This window comes from Hipposideros armiger, unplaced genomic scaffold (assembly GCF_001890085.2).
Source record: "Hipposideros armiger isolate ML-2016 unplaced genomic scaffold, ASM189008v1 scaffold_558, whole genome shotgun sequence".
Lineage (NCBI taxonomy): Eukaryota > Metazoa > Chordata > Mammalia > Chiroptera > Hipposideridae > Hipposideros > Hipposideros armiger.
The window spans coordinates 211395-230321 of NW_017731908.1; the positions used below are offsets into that span (position 1 = coordinate 211395).

Below are 18927 nucleotides of genomic sequence, written 5' to 3' on the forward strand. Positions count from 1 at the left end.
GAATGAGAAAGCTAAAAAAAAGAAGTAAAACTCATACGCTGATTTTTACTAGATACTCTGCTAAAGGGTATGAAGGAAACTGAAAAAGGTCTCAAATAAAATATTCCCCACAGATAATAGTCATACATGCCATCAACCTCTTCAGACCTCTACTTCCTGTACATCTTGTTAACACTGATTATCTGAAATCTGAGAGGCATTTTAGGACCACAGAGATTTTATCAGTAATTGGGGCTTTACCTGGGTTCCTTAGGGAGAAGACAAAAAGATAAAGAAGAAAGTTAGATTTGCACAAAAAATATATCTTTAGAACCTTTCTGGGAAAATCAATATTGATAGGTGAGATACAAAGGGGAAAATTTTTTGGAGTATCAAAGAAAGTGAACACTAAGCTCCGTGTTAGGATTGTTTGTAGAATGGAGAACAGAGGTCTAATAATTATATAACGCCTCTATCAAAAAAAATCAAACTAACAGCAGTTCTCTACTTACCCTCACCAGGCTTTACAATAACCTGTGTATCCCAATAGCCACTGCCACCTTGCCATAGCCTCTCCTTTCCCAGGCACCCAGGACAAGGGAAGGTCCACAGTAGAAACACAATACCTTCTCTCCTCCAATCATCTCCCCAAGGGCCAACAGAGCTAGACACTTTGTGCCAATCGTCCCATATCTACTAACACAGGAATCTTAGAACTGAAAGCACCCCTGCTTTATCCAAATTGATGGGAAGATAGGGGACTTCCTCTCTGGGAACAATGAGTATCATCGTCATCATCATCATCATCACCTGTCTAAAAATTGACAAAAACACTCTAAGCCTGGTTTTATGGTTTGGAAAATTGTAGGCAATCTAGAATGTGGCAGAAAAGATATGTTTTTGGAACTGTCAATCAGAGTTCAAAATATATTATTACCACCCCACTTCTTAGCACCAAAAAAAATGGCTGTAAGTCATACCCATGTCGTATGTACCATTACTGCCATCCACCAGAGCTCAGCTACAAAACAAGTCATTTTCTTCTCCGGGTCTTAGCTGACACTCACAAAAATTTGATGGGATGCATTAAGGAGGCTACAGGTTATGTCATCTTAAAGAGCCCTTTCATCTCTGGCACTTGATGGTTCTAAGTAAGATAAATGAGCTTTTCTGAACTGACCCAGCCTCAGAGACTTATTCACAGCATTGTTCCTATGCAGAAAAGTTTTATACATCCCAAACAAACAACTTAAAGATCAATTTTGGGAACATAATCTCTTTGAAGTTGGGGTCTTCCTATTTCTCATAAAATACTGTTTGCCATTTTCCTATACATGCTTATTACTATAATAAATATATTATCAGGTCAAGAATATTATCTGGAAAAAAGAATACATTACAATTAGAATTATAAGAAAATAAAATATTGCCTTTTCTTTACCACTAATAGAATCATTATAGTCATCTTGGCATCCTATTTCCTGGTTAGAAGAGGTCAAAAGCACTTCCCTTCCTGTTTCCGCCCTGACTTGCCTCTTTCCTACTTTATCACAATTCAATAAGCTCTTATGAAGTTACTTTTGGGTGCTCAAACCTGGGAGTTATACAACACATGGTGCTCCAGGGAGACAGGGTTGGGCAGTATGGCAGACAGCTTCTAAAATGTCCTAATTATCCTACCCTTCTTTAACAGCCTTTGTTTGCCACCCTTGAGTTTTGGTAGGATCTGCAACTTGCTTCTGAACAGTCGACTATGGCAAAGGTGACAAGATACCACTTTCATAAATACATTATATAAGACTGTAGCTTCCATCTTACTAGCACACTCTCTGTTGATGCCCTTCCTTGCTCGTTTTGAAGTCAGCTGCCATACGGAGAGGCCCACCCAGCAGGCACTGAGGGTGTCCTTCAGCTGACAGCCAGTGAAGAGCGAAGGCTCTCAGTACAACAATCCTCAAGGACTGTGCGCTGCCAGCAACCGCATGAACTTGGAAGGGGAACATCCCCAGTAGAGCTAACACCTTAATTGAAGCCTGTGAGAGAGAGACTCTGAAACAGGAGACCCACCCAAGCCATATCCAGATTCCTTCCTGGCCCACAGAAACTGAGATAATAAATGTGGTCTTAAGCCACTAAGTTCATAGTAATATTGTTATCTAGCAACTGATAATTAATACAGGCAGATTAAAAATAATTAGAGAACAACTTAGAGGCAATACAAAAAGGAGTGTGAGATAGGAAAGTTCAGGTAATAAAGGAAAGATCACTATGGGATAAAGTGGTTTGTTATGGGACCAACCTTAAGTCTTTTAAGAATTCAGACTGGCAGAGAGGGACAGGGAACAGCACAGAGGTAGAATCAACTGAATAGCGTGGACAATACAACTACAAAACTGAGGAACAGTGAGAGGAGACTGAATAGGTACAGTGGGTCTAAATCACAAACGCCTGGAATGGTGGGGGCTGAGTGGGCTCACCCTCAACATACAGGAAACACTAAAATAAAGGAAGGGAAATGACAATAAAGTATTTTAAAGAACATAATCCTATGACAGTATAACAGATGGAGAAATTTAGAGATAAGAAGATCAAGAACAGATATGCTAGCACAATAGTCTTCATAAGAGGCTAATGAACACGGGGGAGAAGAGGTTCTGGCTCATGAATAATTAAAGACACGCAAATTAAAGCTATAAAGCACCATTTTTTGGTTGATGAATTAGTAAAAAATAAAAACTAGTAATACTAGCAATCTCAGACACTGTTGGTGGGAATGTAAATGGAACCACCTTTGATGGAAAGCCATTCAGCAATATGCATTAATAATCTTAAAATATTAGATCCTCAGACTCAGTAATTCACTTCTTAGAACATATTCTAAGGAAATAAATTTATCTACCATTCAACAAACATTTAGTTGAGTGCCTACTATGTTCTAGGTACTGAGGATATAGCAGTGAACAAAACAGACGTCACCTCTGCTCTCATAGAACTTAGAAGAGCCAAATAATTAACAAATAGTCACAAAATAAATGTATAATTACACATATTATAGGACACGATGAGGGAGTATTTTTAAATACCTGATTCAAGTTGTGAGATCCAAAAAGACCTTTCTTGAAAGTAATATACAGAAAACTGAAGAATGAATAGAATTTAGCCACATGAAGAATGAGAAAATTTTATTTTTCCTGATAGAGGAAATAATACTCATGAAAGCAAGAAAGCATTAATTGTATTCAAGATTTTAGAGGATTCATTCATTAACTTATTCAACAAATATGTATAAAGGGCCTAGTAAGTACCAGGTAATAGGGGCTGAGGATGAGGGATGGGAAAAGGTAATCAAGGTCAAGCTGAGGAAACAGCAGACCAAACAGGTATAAAAAAATTCCATAGCTACAGACGGGCCTAGTACTGATAATAAAGCCAAAGATGTATGAGGAAATGAGTAGAAAAGGAGGAAACCAATGCACTTGGCAAAAAAAAAAAGAGGATATTGTAAAAGTAACAAACACAGACATTTTCTGTCTCCTTTCAAATCCAAATAGACTTACCTGAGAAAGGGATGTTCAAAAATATACCATTCATTTTTTTTTAATTACCATTTATAGATAGAAACACTTAGATGGGTGAGTACCAAAATGCTCATATGCAAAGAATAAGGAAGTCGAGATAAAAAATAAATTTTAAACATGAGTTAGGGTATCACTATACTTGGGCAACTTTCCCCTACAGCTAATCCACCAATGGCTCCGACTATGCTAAGCAGTCAGGGAAAAGTCAGCTCCCTTTTTGGAGTAATAAGCAGGCTGTCTTTGCAAGAGATCAAAATGTACACTGCATAATCCAATGGTTTGAAATTAAAAATTGACCAAATGAACCTCCATTAGGTTAAGTGTGAAGAGTGACATTTACACAAACCTTATGATGAGACTATGTTTGCAGTCATCGGCAAGTTATAAAGGGGGCTATAAAAATGATTACAGTCTCATGTGAGAAGTAGACCCGAGTGAGTGGAGCCCTTTTCCTCCTATTTCCCCAAGTATCTAACTGGTAATATTTTATGTTTTGCACATGTCAACAGCATTAAAGAGTTAAACCATATTTGACAGCAGGAACACTACCTACAAAGAAAAAAAAAGATACATGGAAGTCTGCACTATTTTTGCAACTTCTATTTGAATGTAAAATTATTTCAAAATCAAAAGTAAAGAAAGCAAAAAATAGGGCCGGCCAAGTGGTGCGTTGGTTGGGAGCTGGCTTGGGACACCCGGGAGCCCTGGTTCGGATCCTACATGTGAGGGCCAGTGACACTGCCCTCTGCAGCTGGGATGCTGAACACAGCTCAACCTGGAGCTGGGCTGCCATGGGTCGCCGGCTACAGCGTAGGCTGCAGCCCCTCTGCAGGGGGTTTGCCATGGGCTACTGTGTGTGGCCAGCGGCCAGTGTGGGTGGCCGTCCAGAGGCCTGCGACTGATCTGCCTCGCCTGGGAAGAGCGCAATGATGGTGCCAACTTGGGCCAGTGAGGCAACGTCCTCCACGGCTGGACTGAGGAATAAAAGGACAGCAACTTGTCTGTTCCCCTTCCCCCAATTCCCCAGCGCTGTTCCCATCCCCCCAATTCCCCAATAAAAATCTTTAGAAAAAAGCAAGCAAAAAATAGATGGGTAGTCTTGCTACAAGAAATGACACAAGGCCTAAAATGTGTGTTAATTTCATGAGGCAATCAAAAAGAAGGAGAAATGAAACAATCCTCCAAGTTATTCTCTACGAGTTCAATTTTCACTTCTCTTGTCAAGAGATGCAGGTACATGCAAGAGAAAAGCTCATGGTCTGCACTGGATATTCCACTGCCCACCAGACTTTTAGGAAAGTCAGTTCAGTCTCTCTCATGTGCTACACTCACCTCACAGAGTGGCCTCCTATACTTGCTGACAATGGTGTGCTATACAAATATACACTATTACTTAAAATTTGACTTATTTGAACTTCATTACTCCTTCACTAAATGGAGGAATATCTCTGAGATATGATTAACTATTTGGATTTCTTCACGTTTGTGAAATTATCAAATTAATGTTATACTTTCCAGGGAAACCCAGATTTAACCAACAGATTTATCTAATAATAAATAAAGTTACTACGTCCTGGAAAATGCTTCATAATAGAAATATAGCCTAAAAAATGTTTTTATTCTGCTATGCCTTTTCCTATGAAGTTCATTAATTGAATTGGCTAAACTGTTACCTTAAAATTAGTTTGGTTAATTCTGAAGACCTATTTTTACTTATTAAACCTGTCTAATAAAGTTTGATGAGGGCATAAATATACAGTGTAAAGAAATATATGAACATAAAACATGTCTGATGAAATATATTTTCCCCAGAGACATTAAAAATGAAATAATAGCTCTTTTGAAAAAAAAAAGGCATTTAAGTCAGGAAGTTCATGAAATCCAAATGATGAACCTTAAGAATTCAAAACAAATTTTAAAGTCTGACAAAGGAAATGCACCTTCTATAGTTGGATTGATGTGTACTCATAAATGATGCATTACAAAGTGTTTCATTATAACTTTAATGTTTCAAAATCCATTATCATCCCTCTGTCTCCCATCAAGTATAATCTTGGAAGAAAAATATCATGCTATTTTCTGGGTTAAAACTTAGTGTACAACCTAAAAGCTAATGAAAAAACAAAGTACAACAGCAACTCTCTCAAATCAAGCCTTTACCCATTACCACCCTCAAGGTAGCCCATTTTTTACAGGGATGCTAATTCTGTTTCCTGGAAAAAGTATATATAGACCAGGAATGATTCAAGTGGAGAGTTAAAGAAAAAAACACAAAACACCAACAAGAGTCATGTGAAAATAACATTCAGTGAGATATTATCTTTGTAACAGTAAGAAAAGCAGGATTTTCTCCCCCAACGTCAAAATTTCCATACGTCCATCATTCAGCAATAGTCTACTCACTTCCGATGGGTGTGGTCCATGCCACTGTTTGGTATTGCTTCCAACTTTGCATTTTTCTGCCCACAGATATTTCCATAGCTGTCGTATCCTGACACTAGTCTCGCGGCTGCACCTGTTGCTACTGAAAAGCCACAAATAAATCCCTAGGGAAAAAAAAAACAGAAAAAAACATACAAATAAACCATTTCAATAGCAACAGTCACTACTTGATACGATAATGACCTTCTTTTGTCTGTTGAAGGGAACAAAGAGCTATCTTTCCTTGTTGCAAACACTACTCCACTGTTTTCCTTGGGTTTCACATCAGCAGCACAAAGATGTCCAAGGGAAACACCATTTACTACCATAACAAAACACATCTCTAAGCTGTTACATCATAAGATCCTCTTTGCATTTCATAATAATAAAGCAGCTTCTCTGTATTGAACATCTGCGCAATGCCAGGCTCTGTATTGGATGCTTACCATACATTATCGCTAATCCTCATGATGAAGAAACTGAGGCCCAGAGAGGTTAAAATATGTTTTCCAAGGCCATGGAAGCTAGTCAAGATCAGTGCATAGAATCCAGCCCAGCTTTCTTCATGTTTTAGTTTTATTTGATTGTAAAGGAGTCTTATTACATGAATCACAGTGATGGACAAAAGAAAAAAAATTCCAAGAACAATATGTATGTGGGTTTTAAATTATTATCACTTCAGTGCACACCACACTTCTGTTTGCTTCCTGCAATAAAGCTGTATCCAAGCCAAAGAATTACACCATGAAGCCCGGCCATGATCTTAATACGGAAGACTCAAGGAGAGTGAGGCACTGGGTGTACGTGCTGCAAAGGTCCCTTCATTTCACGGAAATAGGCGTCCTCACAGTGCCAAAGGCAAGTGGTAGATCAAACGTGCATCATGCTTGTTGATTCAAGTATGACCAAAATACAGCAACAAAAGCCTATACTCCCCTGCAGGCTACGGGACAGGAGAAAGGGAAGCCAAGTAACTCACTACTGATAAGCTGACTGAAATGGCAGAAAAGACTGGGGGTAAGAAATATTCTTGCAACTTGATCATTAACAGGTTGAGTTTTTGTTATCTTTGTTAAAGTGGCTAACGCAGGCAGAAGTTATCACTGTGTCACTCATCAGAGCCAAGTATTATGAGTAGTACTTACCTATGCAGCCCTGCTACATCTCGGGCCTACAGTGGTGAATACTGTTCTCATGCAATTCCTCAGGGAAAAGTATTTCCCCGTTAAGCATACTTTCCTAAAAAGGCAAACAAACTTTTTTTTTCCAAAATAACTTCTGTATTTTTATCGTGCAGGTAAGGAAAGTGAGGGTAGAAGAGTAGGGAGTGTAGCTCTAGCTAGAAGAAACTTCTTGAAATTATACTTTGTAAGAAAATAGATTTGGAGTAGAGGCTATCCCTGATTTGCTGCTCTCTCGTTCTTTGATCCTTGCCCAGTTACTTTAGCTCTCTGTGCCTCAATGTACTCACCTGTCAAATGGAGAGAATGGTAGCTCATAAGGTTGCTGTAAGGATTAAATGAAATAATCCAGTAAAGTGGTAGGAATCCTGCTTGGCACATAGCAAGAGCTCAATCACTATCAGCTATTATTGTTGTTAGAAATGAGAACATGCTCTAAGGGCTTCGAAGACCCATGGGCTCTGGGGTCAGATAAACTTGCATTGATCAGTGGAACACTGATGACTCCATTTTCTACTTGTGGGATCTTGGACAAACTTGCTTACTTCCCTGTGCCTCAGTTTACCCATACAAAATGGGGTTGCAATCACTTACCACAAAGGCTGCTGCAAGAATCACATGAGATAATAAATGTAGTGTCTGTCTCAATAAATGTTAGTACCCTTCTGCCTCAAAGCATCAGCTAATTGCTAGAACTAGGATTAAGCATACAGTGGTCAGGACTTACTCATTCGCCCTCACCCTACTGCCCCTCCCCTTCTCTCCTGACTTCTCCAGGGATGCTGCAGGGAAGTTAGTCCCATCTCAGAACTTCAAGCCAATACTAAGACATGAGAAAAAAAATATTTAATCCCCTACGTACATACACATGTGCAAATCAGCATGCCAGTTTGCAAGCATATCCCTGAACCTCAAAATAGGAACCCCTACAACTGAGCAAAAACTGGAAGTGGAGGTCAATATTAGGAGGTTTAATGGCGAACATTTGCAATACAGTTCTTTAACAAAAAGCATCACAGAGTAATAGAAAGGGAATCCAGAAAGACCTGGATTCAAACCCTCGCGCTATCACTTACTACCTGTGTGACTGATCCAATTACTTACTTAGACTGTTTCCTCCTCATCCCTAACAGAGTACTGAGGTTTCTTATCCAAGGCTTTGTTTTCCATGGTTTCAGTTACCTGTAGTCAACTGTGGTCTGAAAATATTAAATGGAAAATTCCAGACAGAAACAATTCATAAGTTTTAAACTGCATGCTGTTCTGAATAGCATGATGAAATTGCGCTCCACGCCCCAACCCTCCGGGGATGTGAATCATCCCTTTGTCCAGCGTATCCATTCTGTATACGCCACCTGTCCTGTTATTCACTTAATAGCCATCTTGGTTTTCAGATCGACTGTCGTGGTATCACACTGCTTATTCCCTGTTTTGCTTAACAATGGCCCCAAAGTGCAAGAGTAGTGATGCTGGCAATTCAAGGATGCCACAGAGAAGCCATCAAGTACTTCCTTTAAGTGCAAAGGTATGTGTATATAGGAAAAAAAACATAGTATTGGGTTGTCGGAAAAGTCATGACGCATTTTTGCAACGAAAAACAGAAAAAATATGTCATGACTTTTCCGATAACCAAATATATTTGGGTTTGGTACTCTCTCCATGGTTTCAGGCAACCGTTGGGGTCTTGGAAGGTATCCCCTGTGAATAAGGGGGACTACTGTAATATCACCTATTTCACAGCCTAATGATGAGGACTAAATGAGATAATGCATATCTAGCCCCTAGCTGGTCCAGTACATGGCAAGTAATCAATCAATATACCGAGGGTGCCAAAAAAATGTATACACATGACTTGTATTCATCTTTTGTTATCAATATATATTGAGTATTACAATTTTAATAGTTTTTTCCTTTCTTAAAATGTGTATACATTTTTTTGGCACCCTCAGTATAGTAGCTATTTGTGGTAAATTTGAATGAAAGGCAGTAATTGGGGACTAACCAAAAACCCCCTTCAGTTCTCTATTTTAAAACAAAAAAATTCTTGGGGGATAAAAGTGAGAGATACTGTCAGTAAATCTGTTACTACACAGAAACATTGAGACCACAATTATAATCTTCTTTCACTACTAGTCTAAAATGGCAAAGCCCTTGTATAATTAAAAGGTTAGGTTCTTCTTTCACTTTTTATAGGAATTTTCTTCTTACGTTTGTTAAGTACGTCGTGTTCCAGGTTCCTTGAAATGGTTTCTGATTTCCTTTTCTGACTATTTTTAACAGTCCTGTTGGACATGTGGGGGTTTTGTTTCTTTTTAATCATAAGCCATTTCCCAGCCCTCTGGGATATAGGCAAAGTATACACGAGAAACATGACAGGTAAAACAAGACCCTGACATATTTTCATATAGGCCAAAAGGATTGGCTTCCAAAAGCATTAGAGAGGGTGAAAAGCTGCAGGGGAGAAAAGGAGAATAGTAAGATGATAAGATAGGTAGAAACCAGGACTGTTATCCTAGGGACTTCCCATATGGTACAAGCACTGACAATGAAGAACTAGGGCAAATATAATTAAAAATACAATCTCCTAAAAAAATAAATAAAATAAAAATCTAAAATTCAAATGCAAGAAGCAATATACCTATTTTCAGATGAGAAAAAAAAATGTGGTCCATGAAATTAAAATAGGCTAAAAGAATACACTCAGTAATTTAATGGCTCCACAGCGGGTAGGGGTGGGGTGGGGGGAGGCAGTCCATAGAAGGAAATCCCATTAATGAAGTGAATGATAAGGGGGATGAGGAAAGCTTTTATAAGCCTAGAGTTGGGAGCAATCACTAGAGGGAAAGTAAGCCTATTAGTAAGGAAGAGAACCACCGATAAAATCTTAAAATGACTGAGCGACTGAAGTGAGTGCCTTCAAAACTGCTATTTTAAGAGAGGAGGAGCAGACAAATCTAATCACAAACAGGAGGCGACTCAAATCAGGTGAAGGCACACAGGGACGGTGGATCGCAGGCACCAAGATCGGCAACCAGTCAGGGCCTGTTGCCTAAGGGGGAGAAAGATGATTTGCTAATTATTGAATTGTGCTCATTTTGCCTTCACATCACAAAGTTTAGTTTGACTTAAGTAAGAGCTTTTGCTCAGTTTCATTCACTACTGGTCAAATAGGGGGACAGATTTTAGTTCCCGAGCATGTTTGAATTTCACACCTGGAGCCTTACTGAGCAAGGCAGAAAGGCTTACTTTGGTTTTGAAGAAAAAAAAAAGTCAACAAAAACATGAGTGGGAGGAAGAGTATGGAGTATGAATATGGTAAAATGTTTCAAAATAAAAAGATGGGGGGAAAAATCTTATGCGTACAGCCCTCACCTAGAAATTAATGAAATTATATCCAGGTTCTATTTTTTTCCCTCAAATCCTACCTCCTTTAGCTCTATACATCTCTTATCTCAGTCAACGCTCAGTGTGTCAAACTCCAAATATCCAATTTGTCAAAAGTTAGAGTAGCATTTGGCTTGTTCCTCCTCTTCTGAAACCCTGAGACAAGCAAGACTATTGGACCCAGCAGACAGGATAGGATTAGAATGCCTAACGCAGAACTATTATTTATACAAAAACTGAAAAAAATAAATTAAAAAATTTTGCCAATCTGCTAGATTTTTTGGATTTCTTTAAAGTTTAATAGGATGCATTACTCTAAGAAAGAGGAGAGAGGAAGATAATAATGATTGGAAGTTTAGGAAATATTCACTCAATAAGCATTTATTGATAATATACAAATGCAAAATGTCATGCAAGGCACAAAAGGGTTATAATACATAAAGTTTACCCTAGAAGAACCGAAATGTCTCAAAAGAGAAGAAAATAATGGGGCGTGAAGGAGTAAAATCAGTGAGGCTCAGTATCATGAGCAGCTTAAGAAATGGGGGGGCGGGGGGGAACCAGACATGGAATACAGGGAACTGAATCCAGCCTTGTCCCAAATACTCCTTATGACCCTGGGCAAGTCACTTTAAGTTCTCAGTGCTTTAGTTTCCTTACCTGTAACAAGGATGAAACTAGGTTAATCTTAAAAGCTCTTTCAGCTTCCAAAATGTTATGATTCTAAGGGAAAGTAGGTACAAAGTAAATTTTTCAGGGTACACTTGCAGAGGGAATATAAACTCATTTGGTCCACTACAGGGACTGAGAAAGAAAAAAAAAACAAGAGTAGACTAAAAGCAAAATGGATGTAACTAAACTGCATGCTGAAAAACAGTTAAAATGGTAAATTTTCTGTTACCTATAATTTACCACAATTAAAAATAAAAGCAGAGGATTTAACAGAAAGTAGGTAGTCATTTGGCTCAGGTAACCTTAAGGTAATTTTTGGCGTGCTGTTCTTCCTACTTTATGATCCTCGAAAGGCACAGACCATCACAGAGGTGACAAAATACCGCAGTGAGTCTCTCACTCTGTGCTGCTATCAACAATAGTTAATGAGGTAGAAACACCATGCTCTGGGAACTAGGCTAATGCTATAAAATAAAAAAGGTCCTTGAAAGCAGTCTGAAGGGACAAACTATACAATGAAGTCTCCTAAATTCGGCTCTGGTCCAGAACATTCTCCAAATTTCCAACTCTGCAGTTCCAATGGCTTATCCTTACCCATGCATTCTCCATGTCAAAAAGTCATCTTTTCTTTTCACATTTTGCCAAATCATTTCCCTTTCCTGAGTATGCCCTGTCTCCATGTGTAGCATCATTATTTACTAGACTGCACATAGAAGATAGTGTGAGAGGAAGCTTCGGTCCCCTCTCTCCATGCATTGGACCATCATCCTAGCTCCCTAACACTGCCCTAGATTAGGTGGTGATGCTCTAGGATTTGCTCAGAGCCTGAAATATTGATTAAATCACATTTTACTGACAGGTGAGGTTACCGTGTCCTACAGGTCCATGTTCTGAACAACTTTTTCTTTTGTTCCCAGTTCCAGGCAACAAAAAAGAGACTGTCTCTTGAAGCCTTACCTTCTTCCTTTTCTCTCCTGGGTTCAATGTTGCCACTGTAGAATCTAGACAAGTTATTTAACATATTTCTATGACTCTGTTTCCTTATCTGTAAAATGGGGATGCTGATAATGTCTACTTCCTTGAGCTGTTGTGAAAATTAAATGAGTTTCTGTGTCAAATGCAATAGTAAGCAACAGTGACCATCAGGGAGAAGTTGCAAGGAGTCGCTAGCTTCTATTTTCCGTGGTAAACACTCCTTAAGGGCTATCCCGTCTCCACTCTTTCCTGCCTTTTTGTGACAAGTTGATCTGGGCTGATTTGGTCCAGGTGGACCTCTTTTCCCTCCATCCCCTCCGCTCCCCTGCCCTGCCCTGCCCTGCCCTTCACTCCCCTCCCTTCCCCTCTCCTCTCCTCTCCTCCTCACATATTCCTCTTCCTGAGACAGAATAAAGTCAGACCATATAAGATGGGAAGGAACTTGAGCCCACATGGCCCAAGCTTTATTCCACAAGTCATTTTTACAATGGAGTACTTTATTGGGCATCATCAGGTGACTGCTCAGCTCCTAATAAAATAATCCTTTGTTTACCCATCCCATTTTTATTCCCTCATGTGTACAGAATCCAGGGTTTAGAACCTAGGAGGGGATAATGTAGGATGTGAGCTGAAAAGCCCTACCCTGAACCACTAACACAAGAACCTCTTGGTCATCCTTAATCTGTCTCCCACTTGCCTGCAATATTGATGACACCAAATCCTACTTTAAAAGTCTCTCTCCTCCTCTGCTTATTTCAGGCTTTTCATCTCTTATCTGGACTTACCTGGGCGATTGCATCAGCCTCCACTGAGGTGTGCCCCGTACCTCCTTCTCCTTCACAGGGGCTTTACAGCCATCTTTAACACAGACCACCAGGGCTACCTACTAAACCTGGTCTTATCAGTTCTTGCTCAAAACTCTTCAGTGGTTTATCAGTGCCCACAACAGTGGGTCTCAGCCCTGCATGAGCATTAGAATCAAAGAGATTGAATCAGGATCACTGAGTTAGGGCCTAGAAATAAGGTTTTTTTTTTTTAAAGATCCCAGTTGATTTTAATATGCAGCTAGGGTTGCATACCACGTTTTCACTGCTGTAGTGAAAATAGAAATTAAGAAGTACAATGTTACATGGAATTTTCTACAGCAGGGTAAGCCTATGTCCAATAATTTCAGAGTATTCATGTAAGTTCATGTGGAAGATGATAGCTCTCAAGAAGGCTGATAGCAATTTACTTTGAAAAATACCCTAAGCTCTAGACAATTCAAGCACGGAAAAATAAAAGAGAAGTTTAAATATTTATGAAGAGATGAACATGTATAAATAAAAATATTTGATGGTGAAGATGAGTGAAAGATGACAAGATCTTAAGATATTTCAGAGTGGGAGAATAGTTATCAAGGAACGAGCAAAGAACTACAAGTAAAGATACGGAATAAAGATATGGTTTGAATATTAGGATGCAAGATGACTAAGAAAGAAGGCTATAAAAGAAGCAGTCACTGGGCCACAATATGAAAAGAATATAGGCAGAAAGTTTCTGTCTTTGCCACTTACTACCATCAGTGTATTCTCAGATAAGCTAATATTTAACCTCGCTATACCTTGTCTGTAAACTGGGGATAAAACCTATCTTACAGGGTAATTGGAAGAATTCAATGAGATAAATACATACATGAAAGCCGCAGGCAAATGTTAATGTCCAACAAATACTTGTTGACTGTTTCTCTTTAAAGTATTAACAATGAAATCCAAAGGGTTAAAAAAAAAACACAAAAAACATATAAAATAAATACCCAGAAGACGAACTTTGAACTACTGTTGTGCCACTCGGGTTGGCAACAGAACTGTGTGATTTGCCCAGTTTCCACATCGCAAAAGTTGATGTTAGCTCAACTCCATGAAGGTAATCCATTAAAAGAATCATTCCAAAACAAATAATGTTATGCCTGCATTTAAAAGTACACACAGTGGGTCTTAATTATCACTGCACTAAAATCAACATTATATTAATTAACCACTTGCATTAAAACATTTCAGAAAACACATAGCTCCTTACTCTCAAGTGACTCCCAAGTCAGCCTATTAACATTACTGATTGCACTTTCCTGAGCTGTTTTAGCACAGAATATCACAAGCGCCTTGGGTGGCAGGGACATGTTTTTATAAACAGAATTTAGAAAGGTCAGCTGGTATTCCTCCCGGGATTACATTCAGGGGGTGGGAGAGGTTGTGGGCTAATTCTGTTAGCAAAGACTCTTTTCCACACTCTACCTGTATATTAGTGTTCACTGCATTTCTCTTGCCACTCCAATAAACTAAGTAGACTTTTAAACACTATCTTAGAAGTCCTAAGTTAGGAAATGTATATTTTGACTTTTCTAAATAGTGTAAGTTTGCTGAAACTGAGCTATTATCTTTAAAATTAACGCTCCTTATTTGACTGGATTTGTTATATCTCATTAAAATGTACTGCTTTCTCTTCCTTGGTTCAGGGGCAGAAGTGATACCTTCAATTATGCCTGTTAGCCACGATTAGGGTTGTTCTGTGATTCTCAAATGGCATTTGCAAGGTGAGCAGCTGCAGACACAGAATCAGATTTTCCTAAAGAACCTCTATAAAAAGTATGGGGAAAGGAGGGGCTAAAAATACTGGCACATAAGTGAAAAAATGGCTGCTGAGGTGGCATAATCACGTTGCGCTGTAAAGACTATGAAAGAGAGCAACGCTGTCTGCACAGGCCTCCTAAGGAAGAGGAAACAAGGTGGCAGAAAGAGCACTGGCCTGGGAGTTAGGAGGCGGGGGCTGTTTCCAGCTCTGCCATGAATTAGGAGTGTGGCCTTGGGATGGATACCTCTGGGTCTGATGTTTTTAATCTGCAAAATGAGGCTGATGGACCAGGTGAGGAGTTCCAAGTCTTTCCTAGCTCTAAACATCAGCTAGTTCCAAAACAGCTGTTTTCATTTTTTCCAGCCCTGCATACAGGCAGTGACTCTCAAGTCCCTGAAACCTGTGTCAGAAACTCCTGAAGGGCAGAGTGGGTACACAGTTTGGGGGACACCCCCAACACCTTGCACCAGGGACTTGGCTCCTCCAACCACTAGGAAATCAGCAGGTCCCTTGATCTCAGCTAAGAGATGCCACTGATACAGAAAACACAGCAGGCGGCAGGAGCCTAGTGTGGGTAGAGGAAGGAAGAAACAGTGAGCAACCAGCCTCTTCTCTAAAAAAGAACTAAAAAAGGTCAAAACTGGGAGCATTGTAGGCATCAGCAAGCAAAACCTCTAATTTTACACAAAGGAGCACCAAGTCCCTGAGAGGAAACTGATGCAAAAAATATCCATCAGGTTTGTGGAACTGGGGTGGAGAAATACTCAAGACTCTTGATTCCATGGCCAGTGCGCGCTCTGCTCACCACCCCATACAGATCCGAGTTCACAGAAATCTATGTCAAATGATCTGGCTTTCTGAGATGATCTAGTCAAAGAGCTAGAGTTCCAATTGCTTCTTAAAGTTTGATCTGTTTTCCTGCACAAAAAAATAAATAAATAAAAAATCAAGGGGTACCAAACTGTACCAGTGACTTATACGGCAAAAAAATAACTAGCTTCAGTGGTATCCAAAGACCTCCATTTATAAGCAATTCAGGAGGAATTAAAAACAAATTAAAAAATCTCAAGCTCCCTCTTCAAACCCACTCCCCACCATTCCCGTGGATCTCATGAGTTCAGGCTCTGAGCATCTGTACGAGGTTCCTTACCATCCCAATGCAGAAGAGGATAAAAAGCAGCAGCCACGGGATGTCTGTGCAGCTACGTTCCTCCAGTGGCTTCCATTCTCGTTTGGAGCTCTAACAGGAAACATAAAATAAGAGAGTGCTTAATGTTAGATTTAATTAAAATCCAGAAAGCACAAACATACAATTTATGCCTAGATCCCTTCTTTGCTTGACAAGTTTCTACTGAACCTTTAAGATGCAACTTCATTATTTATCACCTTCCTGTGAAGTTGACCCCAACTCCCACCCAGCTTCCTGGCCAGGCAGAGGACTGATGCCAATGCTTTTCTGGTACCTCTAGTAGTCCTTAGCGTGCTGAACTGTGATTTGGTAAGCTGTGTCCCCAGTAGATCATGAGCTTTGCAAAGGAAGAGATCACTTCTCGTTTCCCAGCATCTAACAAGATACGAGGGCTTAGGATAGGTACTCAGCATGGGTTTTTAAAAATGAATAAACAGGGCCGGCCGAGTGGCGTGTTGGTTAAGAGCTGACTTGGGACGCCAGAGGGTCCCAGTTCGGATCCCACATATGAGGGCCAGTGACACTGCCCTCTACAGCTAAGATGCTGAACAACAGCTCAACCTGGAGCTGGGCTGCCATGGGTCGCCGGCGAACAGCGTGGCGGCAGCCCCTGCTGCAGTGGGTTGCCATGGGCTACTGTGTGTAGCCAGCAGCCAGCATGAGCGGCCAGCAGCTGCTGTGAGCGGCCGTCCAGAAGCCAGCAACTGATCTGCCTCGCCCGGGAAGAGCGCAATGATGGTGCCAACTTGGGCCAGTGAAGCAACGTCCTCCACAACTAGACTGAAGAACAAAAAGGACAGCAACTTGTCTGTTCCCCTTCCCCCAATTTCCCAATAAATAAATAAATAAATAATATAAAAATGAATAAACAAATGAACAAATTCTTCCAACTTCAATCTTAGTGCTAGTTTTTTCTTTGTGTGTTCAGATGTCAGACTTAAAAATTTAGAATCTGCTTTCTATATGTTCTCTTCTAGGAAGGAAGCCCATTAAAATGAATTTCTATTTGAGGGTAGATTTTTCTAAGTCTTATAAAATTCAGGAAGGAAAAACTAAATTAAGACACTTTTATAGACAGATCTGGGCAACTCTTAAGCCACCATCCATAAATTTTGATTCTGTTTCTGGAAGCTGTAAAGAGTTTCTATATCAAACACAGAGTTTCCTGACTAAAGAACTAGAGGCATTCTAAAAATTAACTTGCACAGTATTAGATTGGAATTGTAATTACATTATTTTCTCATAGCAACTCTTAGGTTCTCAAGTCAGCTTACAAATTCCTTTAAACCAGAATGTAATTGAAATAACACTTCTGAGCATTCTAATGAACAGAAATCCCTGAGTCTTACACCGTCGTCTGGAAAGTAAGAGAAAGGAGCCTTGGAAAACCTACAGGAAACGTCTGTGCAAAAAAGAGGGTTGGGGTGTCCAGTGGCTTCCATGACAAGATCCAGGAAGCCATCAGGGCCGGCTTGTTAGTAGGGAGGGCACACGCAGAAAGGAGCTGGAGATAAGGAAGCCCTCTAGTATAATATAATTAGTATTTAGAGTGTCAGGGTGGGTAACTAGTTCTTAAACAGGTTTGCTTGGCTTTACCTCCCTTTAAAAACAGTAGTTTTTAATTAGGTATCCTTTGATAACTTGATGAAAGCTACACATTCTTTTCTTAGGAGGTCAGCATATAATTGCATAATTTTCATAAAAGTTTAGGGAATTCAGACCGCAGGTTAAGAAAATGACCCTTCAAACCCCTGCCTATCAACACTAAGGGCAGAGAATTTGGGCTTCAAGCACTGCTTCCTGACCCTTTTAGCACTAACTAGAGAAATGCCTTCCATGGTTCAGTTCAAGAACAACAACAAAACACCACCACCCTTGATAGCTTGCTCCCAAACACCCACACAAGAAAACAAGAGTGCTAGTTAGTCACGGAAAAAACCTTACCCTACGACTCTAGCATTAAAAACAAAGAGTGAGTAGGCAGTTTTTTCCAGAGGAATGTAATACTGTGGCAAATGGATAAAGGATTCTGCTCTTTCCCTGGCTCTGCCATTAGTCAGCTGTATGACTTCAGGTAAATTGCTTCAGCTCTCTGGGTGGTAGGAAGAAATTAGACTAGATCTCCTAGGTTCCTTCCAACTCTGAAAAATGTATGATCAGGAATGCAGCTTAGTGAAATTGTTTGTTATGACAAGAAAAACACTGCAAACCTAATTTGACTTTACTCCCTGTGTGATTCAAACAAGAATGCCTGTATTGTGGTCTGTATTTTGGAAGACAAGTTGCTCACAGTATGAATAAAGAATGTTTCTTTGTATTAAATAACTTCAATCTTGAATAATACCCATTACAGTAAAATTACTTAGAAACACAGAATTTGGACAGCTCTTTAAAATGCATTATATTTATTTACTCCAAGGCAACATCCAGATCAACAGCTACTTTAATATACTATATTTATTTATTCTAACTGTGTGTATTGGGGGGGTTGGGGTGGGGCTTCAGATTGATTAAGCATTTTAATTAAAACTATTTTCCTAGTATTTTTGTCTCAGCCCAACATTCACTTTTCAATGCTTTAATTCTCATCTACAACACCAAGAAAGTGGGATTTCAGTCTTGACCAGAAAAAAACCCAAAGATTCAACATCTCAGCAATTCAATTCAACTTACTGTGGGCCACTTCTAGGCCAAATACATAGAAAACCTTTCAGTGGGGATGACAAGTGGAGAGCGGATAGGTGTTACAGAGAAAAAATAGTGACAGAGTACAAAGTAGAGTGGAAGGACACAAAGGCGGGGTGATCACCCTGATCCAGATAAAGACAGGCTTCTCAGAGGAGAGGCGGCTTCCTTCACAGGCTGTTCTCAGGATTAAGTGGGAGCATCTGCCACAGCGGAAGCACTAATTCTTGGTTATTAGTCTTGTTCATCAACA

The 18927-nt window shown here is 39.7% G+C and overlaps 1 protein-coding gene across 1 annotated transcript in view; it reads right to left on the reverse strand.

The window, feature by feature from the left end:
- The window catches only part of SLC44A1 (solute carrier family 44 member 1), a 104545-nt gene that overhangs the window by 73746 nt on the left and 11872 nt on the right, over positions 1 to 18927 (reverse strand). The window contains exons 2-3 of the mRNA XM_019623686.1: positions 15951 to 16040; positions 5961 to 6103 (exon numbers count right to left, since the gene is read on the reverse strand). Coding sequence (XP_019479231.1) covers positions 5961 to 6103; positions 15951 to 16040 — 233 coding nt within the window. The remainder of the gene's footprint in view (positions 1 to 5960; positions 6104 to 15950; positions 16041 to 18927) is intronic.